This window comes from Saccostrea echinata, unplaced genomic scaffold (genome assembly GCF_033153115.1).
Source record: "Saccostrea echinata isolate AGI-Se365-2 ecotype Australia unplaced genomic scaffold, CSIRO_AGI_Sech_v1 ptg000049l, whole genome shotgun sequence".
Taxonomy (NCBI): Eukaryota; Metazoa; Mollusca; class Bivalvia; order Ostreida; family Ostreidae; genus Saccostrea; species Saccostrea echinata.
In genome coordinates, this window is record NW_026889798.1 from 2,421,477 (window position 1) to 2,438,876 (window position 17,400).

Sequence of the window (17,400 nt, forward strand, 5' to 3'; positions counted from 1 at the left end):
CTGGGCTTTCATCATATCAAGATTTTACTTTTGTTTTGCAAACTTTAGGTGAAAGTATATATCATTTGAATTATTTGTACTCGCAGGTTGAAAATATGAACATAGAGGATCAGTTTTTCCTCACTCTTATCAAGCTTCGACAGTATAAAACCAACTTTGAACTTAGCCGATTGTTTAGTATTTCAGAATTTTCAGTTTGCAATATATGGATCACGTGGGTGAACCTCATGTCCTGCCAATGGAGGGAGATTGATTTATGGCCAGACAGGGATATTGTAAGATTTTTTTGTCCTACAGATTTTTTTCATAAATTTCCAACAACGAGAGTCATTGTTGATGGCACAGAGTGTCCTGTGAAAAAGCCAAAACCTCCGATTGCTCAGCAGAGTACGTTTTCAACATACAAAAACAGGAACACGATCAAAGTGTTAGCTGGGGCCACACCAGGTGGGTTGATTTCATATTTGTCCCCTGCATATGGGGGATCTACATCAGACCGCCAGATTGTAGAAAGATCCAGTTTGATGAATTTATGTGACAAAGGTGACAGTATTATGGCGGACAAAGGATTTAATGTACAAGATCTCTTTGCGCCACATGATGTCACTATAAACATCCCTACTTTCTTCAAAAACAGAAACCAAATGTCAAATAAAACTGTTCAAAGAGACAGGAAAATATCAAGCAAGAGAGTCCATATTGAACGTTTAATTGGTTTAGCCAAAACATACAAAATTTTAACTCAAGCATTGAATACAACTGAAACAAAACTTGCATCAGAAATAACCTTCTGCTGTTTCATGCTGTGCAATTTCCGTAGATGCATTATTCCAAAACATGCTTAAGAAAAATAAAGAAAAAATTTAAACACACAAATATTTGTGTTTCTTGGTTACATTAGCACAAAATCACTTACCGGTGATTTTAATTTGAAATTACTTTAGTGATTATTATCTAATCACATACACTGTAAGTTCTACAGAGTTGAGCATATAATGAAAAAAATCTATCAAAACCAGATGTCTGTGATGAGACCGTAGCTGTACTGGTGTGTCCTTTATAAAGAAAGATATATCTTAGTATAGACTACTTATGTAAAAAAAAAAAAAAAAAAGCTAAGCAGACCAAAAACTGTGTAAGTAGTAGTGTTTTAAAAGAAGTTGAAGAATTTCTATTTTAGTGACCATAGCTACACCATTTGTTGTAATCAAAAGCTGATTAGAAATATGTATCTTAGTATAGGCTACTTCTGTATCAATTTTTTTGACTGGACTAAAACTGTAGGAGTAGTGATTTGAATAATTTTTTACAGTTGGACAGACATAAAGATGCACAATATCAGATGATGCACACCTTACCAATGCATAAGCTCTTCTAGTCTCTGATCATGACAAGTAGAGCTAAAAACTTGAATTGCAGTGATATCAGGACTGAAATACATATATACTAGATGTTCAGAATGAAAAATTGTAATAGTGCCTGAAGTAAAACTTTTCCAAAACTGCATTTTTGAAGTAAGATTGATAGAAATCATCAAGTTTCTTTACCATTGCTTGAATGAATTGCTCATCTCTCTCAATACAAACAATTTTCATGTCTTTAAATGTATAGACCACAAAGTCACATGCATTTTTCTTGCAACAAAATAACTGTCCTTGTACTTGGTAAAAATAATCATGGGAAGTGTCCAATGTAAGTCTTCCATCTATTTGTTTTAGATAAGGCACAGTCTGAGGTGAAATAATTTGATTCTTAACTGAAAAGGGGCATTTTATTTCTACAAGTTTGTCTACCTCTTTGACATAGGCATCAGGAGATGCCGCTATATAGGGGTGTGATTCACTGACATATATTCCACAGTCTGTGGTAACATTGCCAGTGACCTCTGAATACTTCTGTAAGGCTACGGTTTCATATTGCTGCCCATGAAGTATAGGTGCAGCATAAATGGGATGTGATGCAGTCAAAGACTGTGCCAGTTTTACGTGGTCAGTTTTATCTGTTGCCTTACAGATTCTACCAAACCGTGAAGAGTGAAGTCGTTTGCACCTCTCTGTTAACCAAAGTTTGTTCTTAGACTGACCTTTTGTTTGTTTTTCAATTAGATCTATTTTATCTGAAGAAATGTTAGAAATGTTCTGTTGTCTTAGCCATATTTCTGAGAGTTTTTCTGAAGAGTAATCATGATCTAAATCTACTCCATAAGTGTTTGCTGGTGGAAATAGTTGTGAAATTGGTAGATTATTAACTGCTGAATGATTTATGCACCTGTTTCTGAAGAAATCGTTGTAACCTTTTGTTTTCCTGAATTTATTTGGACGAGGGTCAAAATTCACGTCGATATCTGACCTTGCTAAAGGAAGGTCTGCAGCTTTTATTGGACTTCCAGAAAATTTTTTGCAATGATGAAATGTCTGAATTTGTTGTGTACATGTTTCTTCTGTTAAAATTTCTTTAGAGGAAGAGAATTTGGTAAGTGCAAACAAAAGTGTGCACACATGCTTGCAATGGGCTGTTGGACCCATGCCTGCAGCACACTCACATTGACTTTCAAGCAAACAACCATCTTCATCCACACACACATCAATTTTGTAAGACACACTCTTTTTCATTTGTGCACGACACTCACTACGAAAATAATGCAGGTTCTGAAAATACGCCAAACGAATGTACTTCAAGAATCTGTTTTCATATAAATTTTCAGCATTTTTGTCAATACTTTTGTTCATCTGATTCAGAAAGAACTCTACTGCTGACATTTTTATGTTCACACACACAGTGTCTTGATTAATATCTTTGTATAAGGAATGTTCTGGCACACTCATTACAAACTCCTCTCTCTCTACATTCTCAATATCTTTTCCAAAATTTTGGTTTCTATCATAAGCTTCTAACCTATAAAGCAAAATTATACTTAAGACAGGTACACATTAAACTCTGGCGGAGGCACAGGGCAATTTCCTCCTTTACCACGACAAAGTACATGATTCAATATTTAAAAATTAAAAAAAGCTTACTAATATGCATAATTACTGATATATTATGAGAAAAGACACAAGATGAAACATAAATTTCATATTTATGAAAAAAGAGTCATGTACTTTGTTAATATGTAAGCCCTGGGTGGGATTCGAACCCACAAACCAGAGTATATATAAAATCAAAAATGTCTAGTACAATCAGTGTATTTAGCTATGTAGCTTGAATTATCTACTATTGCTTTATTAAGCAACTTAAAGTAGCTTTATTTAGCTATTTTTATGTAACTTTTCACATTAACCTACTTCAGGTAGGTGTATAAAGCTATGTAGGTAATTCAGGCAATGTAACTAAGTATAGTGATTGTACCGGACCTGTATATAACATGTTTCTTATTTACCAACAAACTTACCTTCAACTAACCCGAAAAATAAACCTATAAAAACCTATACAATACAGTATATAGCTGCTATACTTTGATATTTTCAGAGAGACCTGTAAAAATAATCATGATAATGGTGGAACAGTTAATCACAGCAAGATTTTTCGAGACTAAAAATTTTGAACAGACATCTCTTCCCAATCTCAGACCAGTGCCACACAAAGTGACTTGGGAAATCTTGCCCAAAATTTTTAGTCTTGACGAATCTCGCTGAGATTAGCAGGTGCAGAACAATCTCTTCATTTAGCTATATAGCTTTATTAAGCTTTTCAAAATAGCTTGACAAAGCTATTTATATGCCGTTTTTTACAAATATGTTTTTTGTAAGAAATAGACAAGAAGTCGCAAGTATTTGACTATTCATATATCTACTATGGGTTATCAAATAAGCATAGTTCCAACATTGCAGCTGATGAATACTTTTAAGCAAAAGATGAATTTCATTGTTTGAAGGGTAACTGTACACTACCTTGTGTGTGGTGAGGCATGGATAAGTATGATTGCTTCTTATTGTGCTGAATTATCTTGTTGACCATAACTGTCTTTATATTAAATTTCATTCAAGAAGAAACTATGTAGTCACAGATCAATTGCTTTGTATAGCCCCAAAACTTTTATGGACCTTTGAGTGCAAAGTCTCTCAAGGAGACACAATTTGGTGAGTGATTTTTATATGCATTGTTTTCAGAAGGGTTCAAGGTTGAATATTATCACTGCACCAAGGTGCAACTTTTTGTACATGCTGAAAAAATAACACATTTAAGATAACAGTGTGATAAAATAGCTAAATCAAGCTATTTTGAATAGCTTAATGAAGCTATATAGCAAAATCAAGCTATATAGCTAAATCAAGAGATTGTGCCGGACCTGATTAGTGGAACAGGTCAGAGGAATCTAGGATTAACTATCACACTGAATATGCTGACTGATCGTAATACTTACACGTTTCCAATAAAAAGGAGGCTTTATATTCTTTCTATATGCCATATATAAATTATGTTTGTTTATTTTATCGTAAAACATATAATATATACAGTAATACTTCTATAGAATATGTCGAATACAATGACTTCGAAAGTTCGTTTTCAAGGACAACAATAATGATGCTTGAATAAGGCATAGAAGTTATGATTCACCTATCTATGAGCTCTGCCTTTCTCCCCGAGACCCTAGCTCCTCTTTTCCTTAATTCATCTCTCAGTCTGGGAAGATCCCATGACCCATATCCACGATATCGCATACTTGGAACACTGTTTATCATCCGTGTCGCCATTGTTCTAGGACCGCAACGTTTGCTGCGCCACCTGTATTCAGGTGAAGACAACTCGAACGGTACGATGAAAAATGTAAGCCATTCAAAATTCATATTTCTGACGTTATCATGAAATAAGAGTTACGTCAGACTGGCCCGTGCGACTTGCATATACAAAGTATTTACACCTATAATGTTCAGTAAATAGTGTGCATTGTTTTAATTTTTTGTACATTTACTCAATCATGGTCTATATTAATATATTATTGTACATGTTTGCCATTGCGGACTTTATAAAGAAAATTAAGCATTTGTCCACAAACTTTTTGGACAACCCTCGTATATACACATGTAAATCTGTTATATAGTCTACTTTGATTTTGAATTGTTTGACAGGTCGAAAGGACAAAAACCTGCGGAGATACAAGTCAGACAAAGAGAGGTTAGAATGGAAGTGGAGGAACTAGAGAAGAAAGTGGAGAGAATGGGCAAAATGGGAACTCAGGTGAGGACATAATGGGCAAGATGGGCACTAAGGTATACACAATGTTCAGATAATAAACACAAATTTGTTTTCACAGACTTTGAAATATTCACAGTTTTATAGTCATGAAGACAAGAAATTGTACAACAAAATCTCCAAGGAAGACTTTATTTTTGATGCACTAAATCTCAAGAACCCAGGATTTCTAGGGCCTTCACCCTGGACCCACTGTGGGTGCTGGGCAGCCCCAGGGCCCTCTGCCTAATATAATGAGCTGGTGCCCCTTCTTAAATTAAAATCCATGATCCACCCCTGTGTATAATGTATTTACTTACAGAGGATAGGTGAGGAGACCAAACAGAAGGAGTATGAGATGAGGATATTTCTGTTATATTATGTACAGTGTATAATGTATTTACTTACAGAGGATAGGGGAGGAGACCAAACAGGAGTATGAGATGAGGATATTTCTGTTATATTATGTACAGTGTATAATGTATTTACTTATTGTACAGAGGATAGGTGAGGAGACCAAACAGAAGGAATATGAGATGAGGATATTTCTGTTATATTATGTACAGTGTATAATGTATTTACTTATTGTACAGAATATAGGTGAAGAGACCAAACAGAAGGAGTATGAGATGAGGATATTTCTGTTATATTATGTACAGTGTATAATGTATTTACTTATTGTACAGAATATAGGTGAGGAGACCAAACAGAAGGAATATGAGATGAGGATATTTCTGTTGTATTATGTACGGTGTATAATGTATTTACTCACAGAGGATAGGTGAGGAGACCAAACAGAAGGAATATGAGGAGATGAGGGTATTTCTGTTATATTATGTACAGTGTATAATGTATTTACTTATTGTACAGAGGATAGGTGAGGAGACGAAACGGAAGGAATATGAGATGAGGATATTTCTGTTGTGTTATGTACAGTGTATAATGTATTTACTTATTGTACAGAGGATAGGTGAGGAGACCAAACAGAAGGAATATGAGATGAGGATATTTCTGTTGTATTATGTACAGTGTATAATGTATTTACTTACAGAGGATAGGTGAGGAGACCAGACAGAAAGAGTATGAGATGAGGATATTTCTGTTATATTATGTACAGTGTATAATGTATTTACTTACAGAGGATAGGTGAGGAGACCAGACAGAAGGAGTATGAGATGAGGATATTTCTGTTATATTATGTACAGTGTATAATGTATTTACTTACAGAGGATAGGTGAGGAGACTAAACAGAAGGAGTATGAGATGAGGATATTTCTGTTATATTATGTACAGTGTATAATGTATTTACTTACAGAGGATAGGTGAGGAGACGAAACAGAAGGAATATGAGATGAGGATATTTCTGTTATATTATGTACAGTGTATAATGTATTTACTTATGGAGGATAGGTGAGGAGACCAAACAGAAGGAATATGAGATGAGGATATTTCTGTTATATTATGTACAGTGTACTGTAAAAGTGGTTATTTACACTACTTACACGGTAAGCTTAGAACCACGTAAAATACCCCCGGTATGGTCACAAAATTTCAAACTTCTGGAATCATTCTAGACCATGACTTATACTGTTAGACCGGTCGAACCAGTCATATATTAATCGTGGTATTGAACGCACCTGAGTAGATAAATACATCACAAACAGTGATGAAAAAGTAACTGTTCTTTTTTTTTTAATTGTGCAATGAAAAATGCATCTTCATATTAAATATTTTAAAGCAACGTCACGCAATTAAAGCTTAAAAACATCGATACTCATTTTCATTTCCTTTGTATGTACGTGTATGTCCCTCTTAATTTCAAATAATTAGTCCAAAATGTTACCCAAACTCACAGTCACTAAAAACATACCTATTGAATTAATTGCCAACACTCGCTGCGCAGATACAGGTAAGTAAATTCCACTTTGAAGTTTGAGCTTGCGTAAATAATTACAATAAAGCGTACACCAGTTGTTCACACTTCATCGCTTTTGACTGTGCAGATCGCCGTTATATTTAGTAATCCAACAGTATAAATTCTTTTTGTTTAGTTTGTTTGTACATGTAATTATTTCTAATTATTTTTTTTTTCTTATTCATGCGTGTAAACTACTTGACCTTTTCAAAGGGGAACAACTCGATGTTAGTAAACGATGGCTGCGTAAATTTTTCTCAGTAACTCGTGCGACCGCGTATATTACACCCATGCGTAATGTTTGATGATCACAAACGCGTGCTTAACAACCAGTGTAAATAACCACTTTTACAGTACAGTAAAACTCGGTTATAACGAAGTCACTGGGACCTGTGAAATTACTTTGCTATATCCGTAATTCGTTACATGAGTTATATCCGTATAAGAAATTCGTTAAATTTATATAGCTGGGGATCCAAGAAAAATTCGCTATATCCGTGAATTCGCTATATCCGTGTTTGTACTAAACGAGTTTTACTGTATAATGTATTTACTTACAGAGGATAGGTGAGGAGACCAAACAGAAGGAGTGTGAGATGAGGATATTTCTGTTGTATTATGTACAGTGTATAATGTATTTACTTATTGTACAGAGGATAGGTGAGGAGACCAAACAGAAGGAGTATGAGGTGAGGATATTTCTGTTGTATTATGTACAGTGTATAATGTATTTACTTGTTGTACAGAGGATAGGTGAGGAGACTAAACAGAAGGAGTATGAGATGAGGATATTTCTGTTATATTATGTACAGTGTATAATGTATTTACTTATTGTACAGAGGATAGGTGAGGAGACCAGACAAGAAGGAGTATGAGATGAGGGTATTTGTGTTATATTATGTACAGTGTATAATGTATTTACTTAAAGAGGATAGGTGAGGAGACCAAACAGAAGGAATATGAGGAGATGAGGAGGAGGGTGAGGATGCTGGAGGAGGAACTCAAACGTAAACAACAGCAGCCAGAAAAACCGTACGAGATCTCCAAGGAAACTCCTCCCATTAAAGAGCTCACCAAGGAAAAGGTAATTCTTACAAAAGAAATCAAATGGAAGACACAAGCACAAGTGTAAAATTATGAGTAAAATAAGAAACTAACATGAGAGAGTAATGCACAGAGTAGGAAACTAATAGAATGATGCACAATTTCATAAAGGAGTTAAGGTAAGTCAATGTGCATACAGAATCTAATATGAGTTATTAAGTTTTCCAAATCACCATGTTCTGTATTTCCAGTCAGAGGAATTGGTGAAATGGGAGGAGAAAAAGAAATGGCAGAAGACAGTGGAGAAAATTAGGCTGGCTGTGAGAGAGAAAGAGGCTGAGGTGGAGAGGCTGGAAAAGTCAAATAGGATTCTGAAAGATCAACTGGACAGTTCAGAGGAGAGAGAGAGAGAGAGAGAGATTGGGAGAGAGCATGTACATTAGCATAAAATCTTTAGAAATACAGTCTAAAAAAACATAAATGGGCAATGTGCAGGAGTTAAAGTATGCTACATTAATTATCTGTGATAAATCTACATGTTTGTACAGAGCTATTAGAGAGAAAGACCTGACTGAGAAGAAGTTAAGTAATGCCCAGAGAGGCTCAGTACCACCCCCCCCCGGGGACCCTCAGACAAACCTGACCATGTAGTGGAGGAACTCAAGACGAGGAACTATCAGCTTCAGGATAAGGTAATCAGTCAAATGGACAAATAGATGTAAAACTTTGGTAACAGATAACAGTTAAACCAAGAAACATTGAAAAATGGGGTAATATGTATCTGTTGAACAATTTGTAAACACCAGTTTACTACATTTAAACTCTCCTTAATTACTGAAGATGAAATTATTTTTCTTCCCAAAACACAACATGTCTTACCCTAATCTGGAATACCTGTACAGATGTACATGTATGGTTTTTCTGAGTGAATTCCTAATTCCTTGATATTATTGTCAGGTAACCAAGTTTCAAAGGGAGTTAACTCTGGCTAAAGATGTAGCTGTACGCGAGGTGGAGGTCAGGAATAAATACCTGACAGAACAGCTGGAGTCCATGGAACAGGTAGTGGCACAGAAAGTGTCCGTCACCTCTACACAACCAGGAGCGGATCAAACAGGGGTGTCTACCAAGGAATTCCAGGTCATTTTTGAAAAGAATTAGAACTTACAGAGACAAATGTTGGCCTTGTCTGAGGAAAATATTGAACTCAAGTTTGAGAATGAGCAGTACAGGAAAGATGCTCCAAGGCTTAAGGTAACATTATCATTTACATGTGTACTACTTAATTCTTGATCTATATGTAAAATACATGTATATGAAGATGTTTCAACTCTTACCTATCACTGATGTTATGTAGCTTCTTGCTTTGGTTTGTAGGAAAGGATAGCAGATCTTCAGAGTTATGTGGAGGCCCTCAAACAGGAAAACTCACAACTTGGAGGCAACACAGCCAGATCTTTTGACTCATTGGGCTCCAGTGGGATCAGAAGGGTAATTAGACTCTCCAATATAACAAGAAAAATAACACATAATTGTAGATATGAGTATGTTTGCATGCAAATATTAGTAGGGAAAAACAGTTAGTGTTAAAATGTTTCATCACATTGAGAACTTTACTTTTTGATGAACAGATTGGGGATAGTGGGAAAAGTGTGAGAGAATTAGAGAAGACAATAGCCCTCCTGAAGAAGGTTGTGGAGCGTGTACAGTTAGAGAATGAAGAATTAAAGAAAGCTCCTCACATAGCAGGGAATGAGGAACTGCAAAAACTGAGGCTGGAAAATGCTGGACTCAAGGTTTGTTTTATAAGGTTTATAATAAAATGGAGTGATATAAACATTAGAAGTGAAAGTAACAAAATTATGTTTATACAGTGTTGAAAGTGGATGTTTTTGTAAAAGTTAGGCATTGGAAATTATACGGAAAAACTACGTTTTTTGTTATATTTGATCTAGTTAATGTATTTCCCACCCCCAACTCCAATTTCTCTGGAGAGTCCTTCACTGTTATATTTAGATTTTGCATATTTACCTTTTACATTTTCAGGATCAATTGGAAGAATTACGAATGAAAATGGGTGCCACACTTAGTGAGAGGTACACCACCACACAGAAGGGTACCGCCAAAATGACGACAGATTACGAGAAAATGAGGAAAGATCTCATGAAGGTGTGCAAATAGGAAAAGTTACAGATTACATATAGATTTTATTTCCACGTCAAGGTCTATTGAAACAGAGATGAAATATACTGTCATATGATTAATATGACAGTAATAATTAAAAATAGAATTGTAATTGTTCCCAGAAACATTTTGACAAAAATTTGAAATAAAGAAAAATGTGTGTTTTTTTTTATCAACAAGGGACTGAGCCATGAATGTATTTATACATATGAGTCTTTAATGTGACTTGTTTGTTACTTTGCTACTATGATTTCAGGAAATTGAGTCCAATGAGAAGTTAAGAATGGAGATCCAGAATCTGGAGTTACAGAAGGAACAACTGAACAGCCAGCTCCAGGATTCCAAGTCTATGACAGGACTGGAGCGAGAACGTCCAGGTGGATCCGGTACTATGGACTCCAAGGGCTGGAAGTCAGCCGTCGTCACCCGCATGTAGGAGGGGAAACTGAAAGATCTAGAGAAGGAAATGGAGAAAAAGGTAGAAAACTCTTGAGTTTTAATGGATAGGAAGGTAAAACAAAGAATATCTGTTTTTACTCATTTCAGTACATTCAGTACATAATTGATAGCCTGGAACTCATGTTTAGCACTATCAGCATTTTTATTCATAATATGTTGACGGTGCAACCGTTAAGGCGAGCGCAGATACTTATTCAGTTTTAATTTAGATCGGACTTGATCGTCAAACTGCACGTGACATTTCGGTGCGTCTAGACTCTGACATCACATGATGTCGTATATTTAGATTACATTACCAAACCGAAGCCTGAACATTGTTGACTTTAAAGAAGAACGTTTTTTTTATTATTTATCTGCAATATATCCATAAAATCAAAGCGAGTTTATTTTTTGTTAAACCTTTTTGTTATTCTCAGGAGAACGTAGCTTAAACAAGTGATGCATTGCGGGTCCAGAAGATACTGCGGAAAAAAATTCGTTTAGATCAATGTGTAAGTCCGAATTTTCTCTTCGCCCAGGCGTTGTCGTTAGACCTCACATTAAGCGCCGCTTGCCGCGCTCGCTAATATACATGTGTTTATTTAAACTGATATGTTGATGCTGTGTATACTCACATACGTCTGTCCTCATTGACACTCCTGTTAGTCAGAACAAGTTATGCCAGAATCTGTTGACAATTTCAGCTCCATGTTCTACTTTGTTATCTGTGTTTTAAATATGTTATTCAACAAATCAATTTCATAGCAATACCATTTTTATATCAATACTCTAAAATTTTTACCTGGGTTATAATAATATTTTGGGAAATAAATGGCATTTATACAGTTGAACCTCGGTATCTTGAACACTAATATCTCAAATACCATGGATATGTTGAAGTGATTCGGAAGTCCCAACCACTTTCATGTATTCTTTAAGTATTTTACCCCTGATACCTCAAATACTCAGATATCTTGGAATTTTTTCATCAGTCCCATCGAGTTTGAGATAACGAGGTTTGACTGTATTTAATCTTTCATTTTCAACAAACAATTTCTCATGATAATTGTCAGAGCTTCGAATTCAGAAAAAAATACCAGATGAATGTTTATAGGACTCAACTACAGTGTAAAGTTATGACATAAGAGTTCTGGACTTAAATCCAACTCCCAAATATTTATAGGCAAGTGTATATGGTAATCATGAACAGGAAAATGAAGGAAGACAATTTGGGTGTAACCGTTTATTAATACAGTCAAACCTCATTATCTCAAATTTAATGGGACTTAAAAACTTTCAGATATCCCAGAATTCGAGACATCTAGCCAGGGTAAATACTTAAAGAATAAGGGATTGGGGCCTTTAAATAACTTTGACATATCCATGATTTTCGAGATATCAGTGTTCGAGAATCCGAAGTTCAACTGTACCCTGAAATTTGATCATTGAAAATTCTGGGAGGGGGGGGGGGAGGTCAAAATAATTAACATTTAAGACTTTTTGCAGAAATAATCTGGTTTGAAATAAGAATGTTCTGTATTTTTGTTTTGTAGAACAAATTATTGAGTGATACTAAAACTTTACTGAAGGAGGCAGCAGAGAGGGAACAGAGGTTACTGACAGAGAACCAGGCTCTTAAACAGAAGGTATAGTTTTTAGGATAAAATATATGAGAATTTCAGCTACTGTAGATTCCTTATTTTTTGCGAGTACTTATTATTGCGAAATGGCTCTTTAACGTCAAATCACGAATTCTTTCAAAACAAAAATTTGCGAGTGGGGGATTGATCAAGAGATTTTTCATCGATTTCAGCACCATAAAAATAAAAGTAATTTTATTTCACAAGTGGTGCATCTCGCGAAATTACGCAATAATTAATTCCTCGTGTATATTTAGGAATCTACAGTATTTGATGTAAATTAGCAATGCTATCAATGTTTATTACTACTGGTAGACAAGACAGTTCTAGAAACTGTTACATGTTCGTTATTTTAAAGACCAGGTTTGTAAACAATCTGACAATTTAGACCACATTTAATGTTTTAACTCAATTAACCTCTCTTTTCAGAATGCTATCTTGGAGAAATATCCTCATGGTGCTAAAACCTCAGATATGGGATTAACAAAAGATTTCCAGCAAGCCAGGTACTGAGTCAACAGAGTTGATTGTTCATAGTGTGCTAAATTTAATAATACCTTCTCTGTAAAACTGTATACTGAAAGATTATGGTAGTTAAAATTTAAGTAAACTGAAATTTACTTTTGTTTTCTTCACACTGTTGCCAGAGTGACTATAGAACGATTGGAAAATGAGAAGAAAGAGATACAGCATGAACTTCAGATATACAAGCAGCAAGGTGGAGGGACACAGGTAAAATAAGAAAAAAAAATGTTTATCCTGTGAATGATACATATATACAAATAGCAAGGTGTAAAGATACGTGTAAAAATTAAACTGCAAGGAGCAGTGTCTTTGTAGAGATTTAATGCAGGTTATTGCTCAAATACATAATACTGTTGAAATTATTTGAACTTTGTACCAGTCCATGTAAATTCAACTGTTGGTCATTCAAATGTCTATGTTTCATCTGATATTCATTCTGGAATCCAAATAGTTCATTACCTTATTTTATTTTAAACTACAAAGTCACCAGTTTTTAGCTCTTCTGAGCCAAAGGCTCAAAAAGCTAATGCTATGGCCAATGGTGCGGTGTGCATAAACTTTTTAGAATATGGGCCATAACTCAAGAACCCCTTGGCCAATTATTGTCAAATTTGTTACAGGGTATCCTTGGCCCAAGAGTTCCTGTTTATACTAAAACTAGGGTTGTGACCCTTAAACAAGGGGAGATAATTAGGTAAAAAAAAAACCCAAAAGTACTGGTTGCTAAAAAATCTTCTACTCAAGAACCACTGGACAGATTATCACCAAACTTACACAAAAGGATGAAGATATGCTGTAGATTAAAAATTGTTCAAGGCATCACCCTGGGGCAAAGGGCGTGGTCTCAAGGTCACTTCAAAGTTGACCAAAAATTACATTTTATAAAAATGTTGATATTTTGCTTACTATAAGGATCATCAAATCTTGTCAGTTGATGCATCCTAGGACCTCATATCATGTTGACTCGAAAGTAGGTCATGGTGATCTACTTTTTAAATTTTGCAGCCATTCTTTTTCAAAATGATTTAGGGGAATATCTTGAACAATTTAAGGCCTATGATCATCAAACTTTGTCAGTTGATGTATCTTGGGTCCTCAGAATACATCAACTGAAAAGTAGATCACCCTGACCTACTTTTTGAATTTATGGCTAATTTCTTTCAAAACAATTAAGGTCATTAATTCGAATACTGAGAGGTTTAGAGTCATTGAACCTTGTAAGATGATCCATATTTATTAAAAGTAGGTCACAGTGACCTACTTTTTGAACTTTGCAGGCATTCAATTTCGAAGCATTTTGGAGACATAATTTGGACATTTTATGGCCTATGATCATAAAACTTTATATGTTGATGCATCTTGGTTCCTCAAAACACGTCAACTGAAAAGTAGGTGACCATGACCTACTTTTGAAAATTTATTGCTCTATTAATTATTTTCAGGTACTATTTGGCTAAGAATCATCAAAATTTATCAGCTGATGTATCTTGGGTACTCAAAGTAGGTCGACTGAAAATTAAGTCGCCATGACCTACTTTTCAATTTATATCACTATAATTCAATATTTCGGGTACTATGGCTTAGAATCATCAAACTTTGTCAGTTGATGCATCTTGGGTCTCCGAAGTAAGTCAACTGAAAAGTAGGTCACTGTGACCTATTTTTGAAAATTTATGTTTTTAATTAAATATTTCAGGTACTTGTTGGCCTAGAATCATCAAACTCTGTCAGTTGATGCATCTTGGGTCCTCAGAGTACGACAGTTGAAAAGTAGGTCACTGTGACTACTTTTGAAATTTTATGGCTGCATTCAATATTTTGGAGTACTATTTGGCTTAGAATCATCAAAATTTGTCAGTTGATGCATCTTGGGTCCTCCGAGTTCAACAACTGAAAAGTAGGTCACCATGACCTACTTTTCAATTTATATTGCTATAATGAAATATTTCGGGTACTAATTGGCTTAGAATCACCAAACTTTGTCAGTTAATGCATCTTGGGTCCTCAAAGTATGTCATCTGAAAAGGTCACTGTTACCTACTTTTGAAATCCAATGGTTATAATTAAATATTTAAGTATTAATTGGCTTAGAATCATCAAACTTAGTTGATGCATCTTGGGTCCTCAGAGAATGACAAGTGATAAAAAGGTCACCTACTCTCAGGTACTTATTGTCTTAGAATCATCTTGGGTTCTCAGAGTGTTTCACCTAAAATGTAGGTCATGATGACCTACGTTTGGAATTTCAAGGCTTTATCTAAATATACAGGATACTTAATAGAGGCTTCAAATAGAAGTGATAAGTTGTACAGTTTATCAGAAGAGCGATTCAAGGCCCTTGGGCCTCCTGTTATATGTTAATTGTCACCAGCTTGTACAACCTTGCCATTTCTAGCCATAAAATGAGTTTATTTTCATTCTAACAGTTATCAGGTGATGTAATTACCAAGGTTACAGCCTACGACAGACTAATGGATGAAAATGTGGAAATCAAAATGCAGCTACGAACAGTGGAGACAGAGAAGGACAAATATAGACTGGAAATGGAGAGGGTGAGTAGTGTTTGGTAGAGGAATGGAGAGGATGAGTGGTGTATGGTAGTGAAGATAAATATTGACTGGAAATGGAGAAGGTGTGTAGTGTATGGTAGAGAAATGGAGAAGGTGTGTGGTGTATGGTAGAGAAATGGAGAGGGTGAGTAGTGTATGATAGAGAAATGGAGAGGGTGAGTGGTCTATAGTAGAGAAGGACAGTTATAGACTGGAAATGGAGAGGTTATTTAGTGTGTGGTAGCTAGTGTACAATCTGTTTTTTGACTGGAAATGGATGTATTTGTATGGTTGTGTATAATATGTGTTTGTTTACTGAAAATGGAGAGGGTGAGTGTTGTATGGTGACACTTCAAGTGTGGAAAATTAGAATGTTTATCCTAATTTTTGGGAAATACTGACAAGACACTATCCAGATATCGGTTAAGGCCAAATGTATTTTTGAAGGTCAAAAGTCAAGGAGAATGTTGTACCTCGTTAAGGTTTTAGTTTCCATTCACAATTTTAAATACATATACAGTCAAACCTTGTTGTCTCGAACTTGATGGGACCGAGAAAAAAACTTCAAGATATCTGAGGGTTTGATATATTTAGGGTAAATATACTTAAAGAAAAAGTGCTCAGGACTTTCAAATCACTTCAACATATTCATGGTATTTGAGATATCCGTGTTCGAGATGCCAAAGTTTAACTGTTACAGTAGTATATGTGTTCTTTTTATTTTTTAGCTAAAGAAAGAGTTATCCAACTTTGGTCCAGATTTCTTTGAGGAAATAGAAGATTTAAAATACAACTACAAGCAGGCACTTGAAAAGAACATTTTATATGAGGAGCGACTTCAACAACTTGGTGTGAGATAGAGTCTTTAAAAGAGAGGAATTGGAATTATTGTCTTGGAGAATGTTCTGCCTTATAATGTGTCCTTCTTCAGAAAATATAATTGTAAAAAATTGTATGCAAGTTTAAGTATAGCTTTGTTTATTATAATGAATGCTCTATCTTAAAAAAAAATGAAATGAAAGAGACAGAGGCAAATGTGGCTAGAAGTAGTTTACATGATAATACATGTGCATGTATTACAAGTGAAACTGCATAGAAATATAGTTAGTAATAATGATGAAAGTAAAAATAAATGAATTGTATACCTCTGAAAAAATTGGAGGGCATTTGGACTCCTCATCCATCCCATGCATTTGTAATTGAATAAGTGCATTTCCACTGTAATGATTTTAGTAACGTTATCTCTCAATGTAACTTCATTTGACTTTAAAAAAAAAAACATGTAGCTGCATCTGTGATAAAGAACTAGGCATATAAACTTTATACTTGTATATATATATATATATATATATATATATATATATATATATATATATTGTTACATTTATCATTGTGCAAAGTCTGTCTTTTCAGAATGCTATGTTGTAGATCTAAATCATCTGCCGTCCTTTCAGCATCTTTATTATTTTTGTATAGCTGGGTCTCATATTTATTTGAGTTTCAAATACAAAATAAACATGAATGTTATATGCATTTTTTTTTTGTCTGTACATGTAATTACAATCACATATTGACAAGAGGAATAACTCAATTTTCGACTGTTAGGTTACCTTAAACGCTCAGGTAACATTGTTACCTGTTTTTGTCTCATGATTGTGCATTGTCTGTGTTGCTTTAATTTGAACATTTTATGAACAATTTCAGCTTCTTTTCTGGAATCACTGAACCTATTCTATCCAGTTTTGGCATATGGCATCTATGGGTGAAGAAAAACAACATTAATATTTTGTAAATTTCATGGTCCCCGTCCCATATGACATGGGTTGAGCGAAAACCATCAAAATTCATGCACTATTTAAAAAATATTCTCTTTTACTATTGCTTATCAAGCAGTTTAACTGTCTACATGACTGTACTAACTTTAAAGCATTGA

The 17,400-nt window shown here is 34.8% G+C and overlaps 2 protein-coding genes across 4 annotated transcripts in view; both read left to right on the forward strand.

Moving 5' to 3' along the window:
• The window catches only part of LOC133203269 (centrosomal protein of 290 kDa-like), a 258,032-nt gene extending 241,260 nt beyond the window's left edge, over positions 1-16,772 (forward strand). The window contains exons 52-55 of one of the 3 annotated variants that reach the window (XM_061339083.1): positions 12,823-12,899; positions 13,041-13,125; positions 15,345-15,470; positions 16,196-16,772. In XM_061339083.1, the coding sequence (XP_061195067.1) occupies positions 12,823-12,899; positions 13,041-13,125; positions 15,345-15,470; positions 16,196-16,327 (420 nt within the window). In that variant the 3' untranslated portion in view covers positions 16,328-16,772. Of the gene's footprint in view, positions 1-8,679; positions 8,824-9,088; positions 9,147-12,822; positions 12,900-13,040; positions 13,126-15,344; positions 15,471-16,195 lie in introns of those variants that run through there. The other 2 variants (XM_061339084.1, XM_061339085.1) reach the window with 2 other exon arrangements.
• Positions 9,246-12,399, forward strand: LOC133203277 (centrosomal protein of 290 kDa-like). Its single transcript, XM_061339096.1, has 6 exons — positions 9,246-9,385; positions 9,509-9,622; positions 9,763-9,927; positions 10,178-10,300; positions 10,572-10,793; positions 12,307-12,399. Exons 1-5 carry the CDS (start codon positions 9,308-9,310, stop codon positions 10,749-10,751), a joined length of 660 nt encoding a protein of 219 aa, XP_061195080.1. The 5' UTR covers positions 9,246-9,307; the 3' UTR covers positions 10,752-10,793; positions 12,307-12,399.
• Positions 16,773-17,400: the final 628 nt, after the last annotated feature.

Excerpts from the sequence above, each read along its gene's own strand:
- LOC133203277 (XM_061339096.1), top strand. The coding sequence starts at position 9,308 with ATGTTGGCCTTGTCTGAGGAAAATATTGAACTCAAGTTTGAGAATGAG. Across the intron at positions 9,928-10,177 it reads TGGAAAATGCTGGACTCAAG|GATCAATTGGAAGAATTACG; the intron begins GTTTGTTTTATA and ends TTACATTTTCAG. Across the intron at positions 10,301-10,571 it reads TGAGGAAAGATCTCATGAAG|GAAATTGAGTCCAATGAGAA; the intron begins GTGTGCAAATAG and ends CTATGATTTCAG.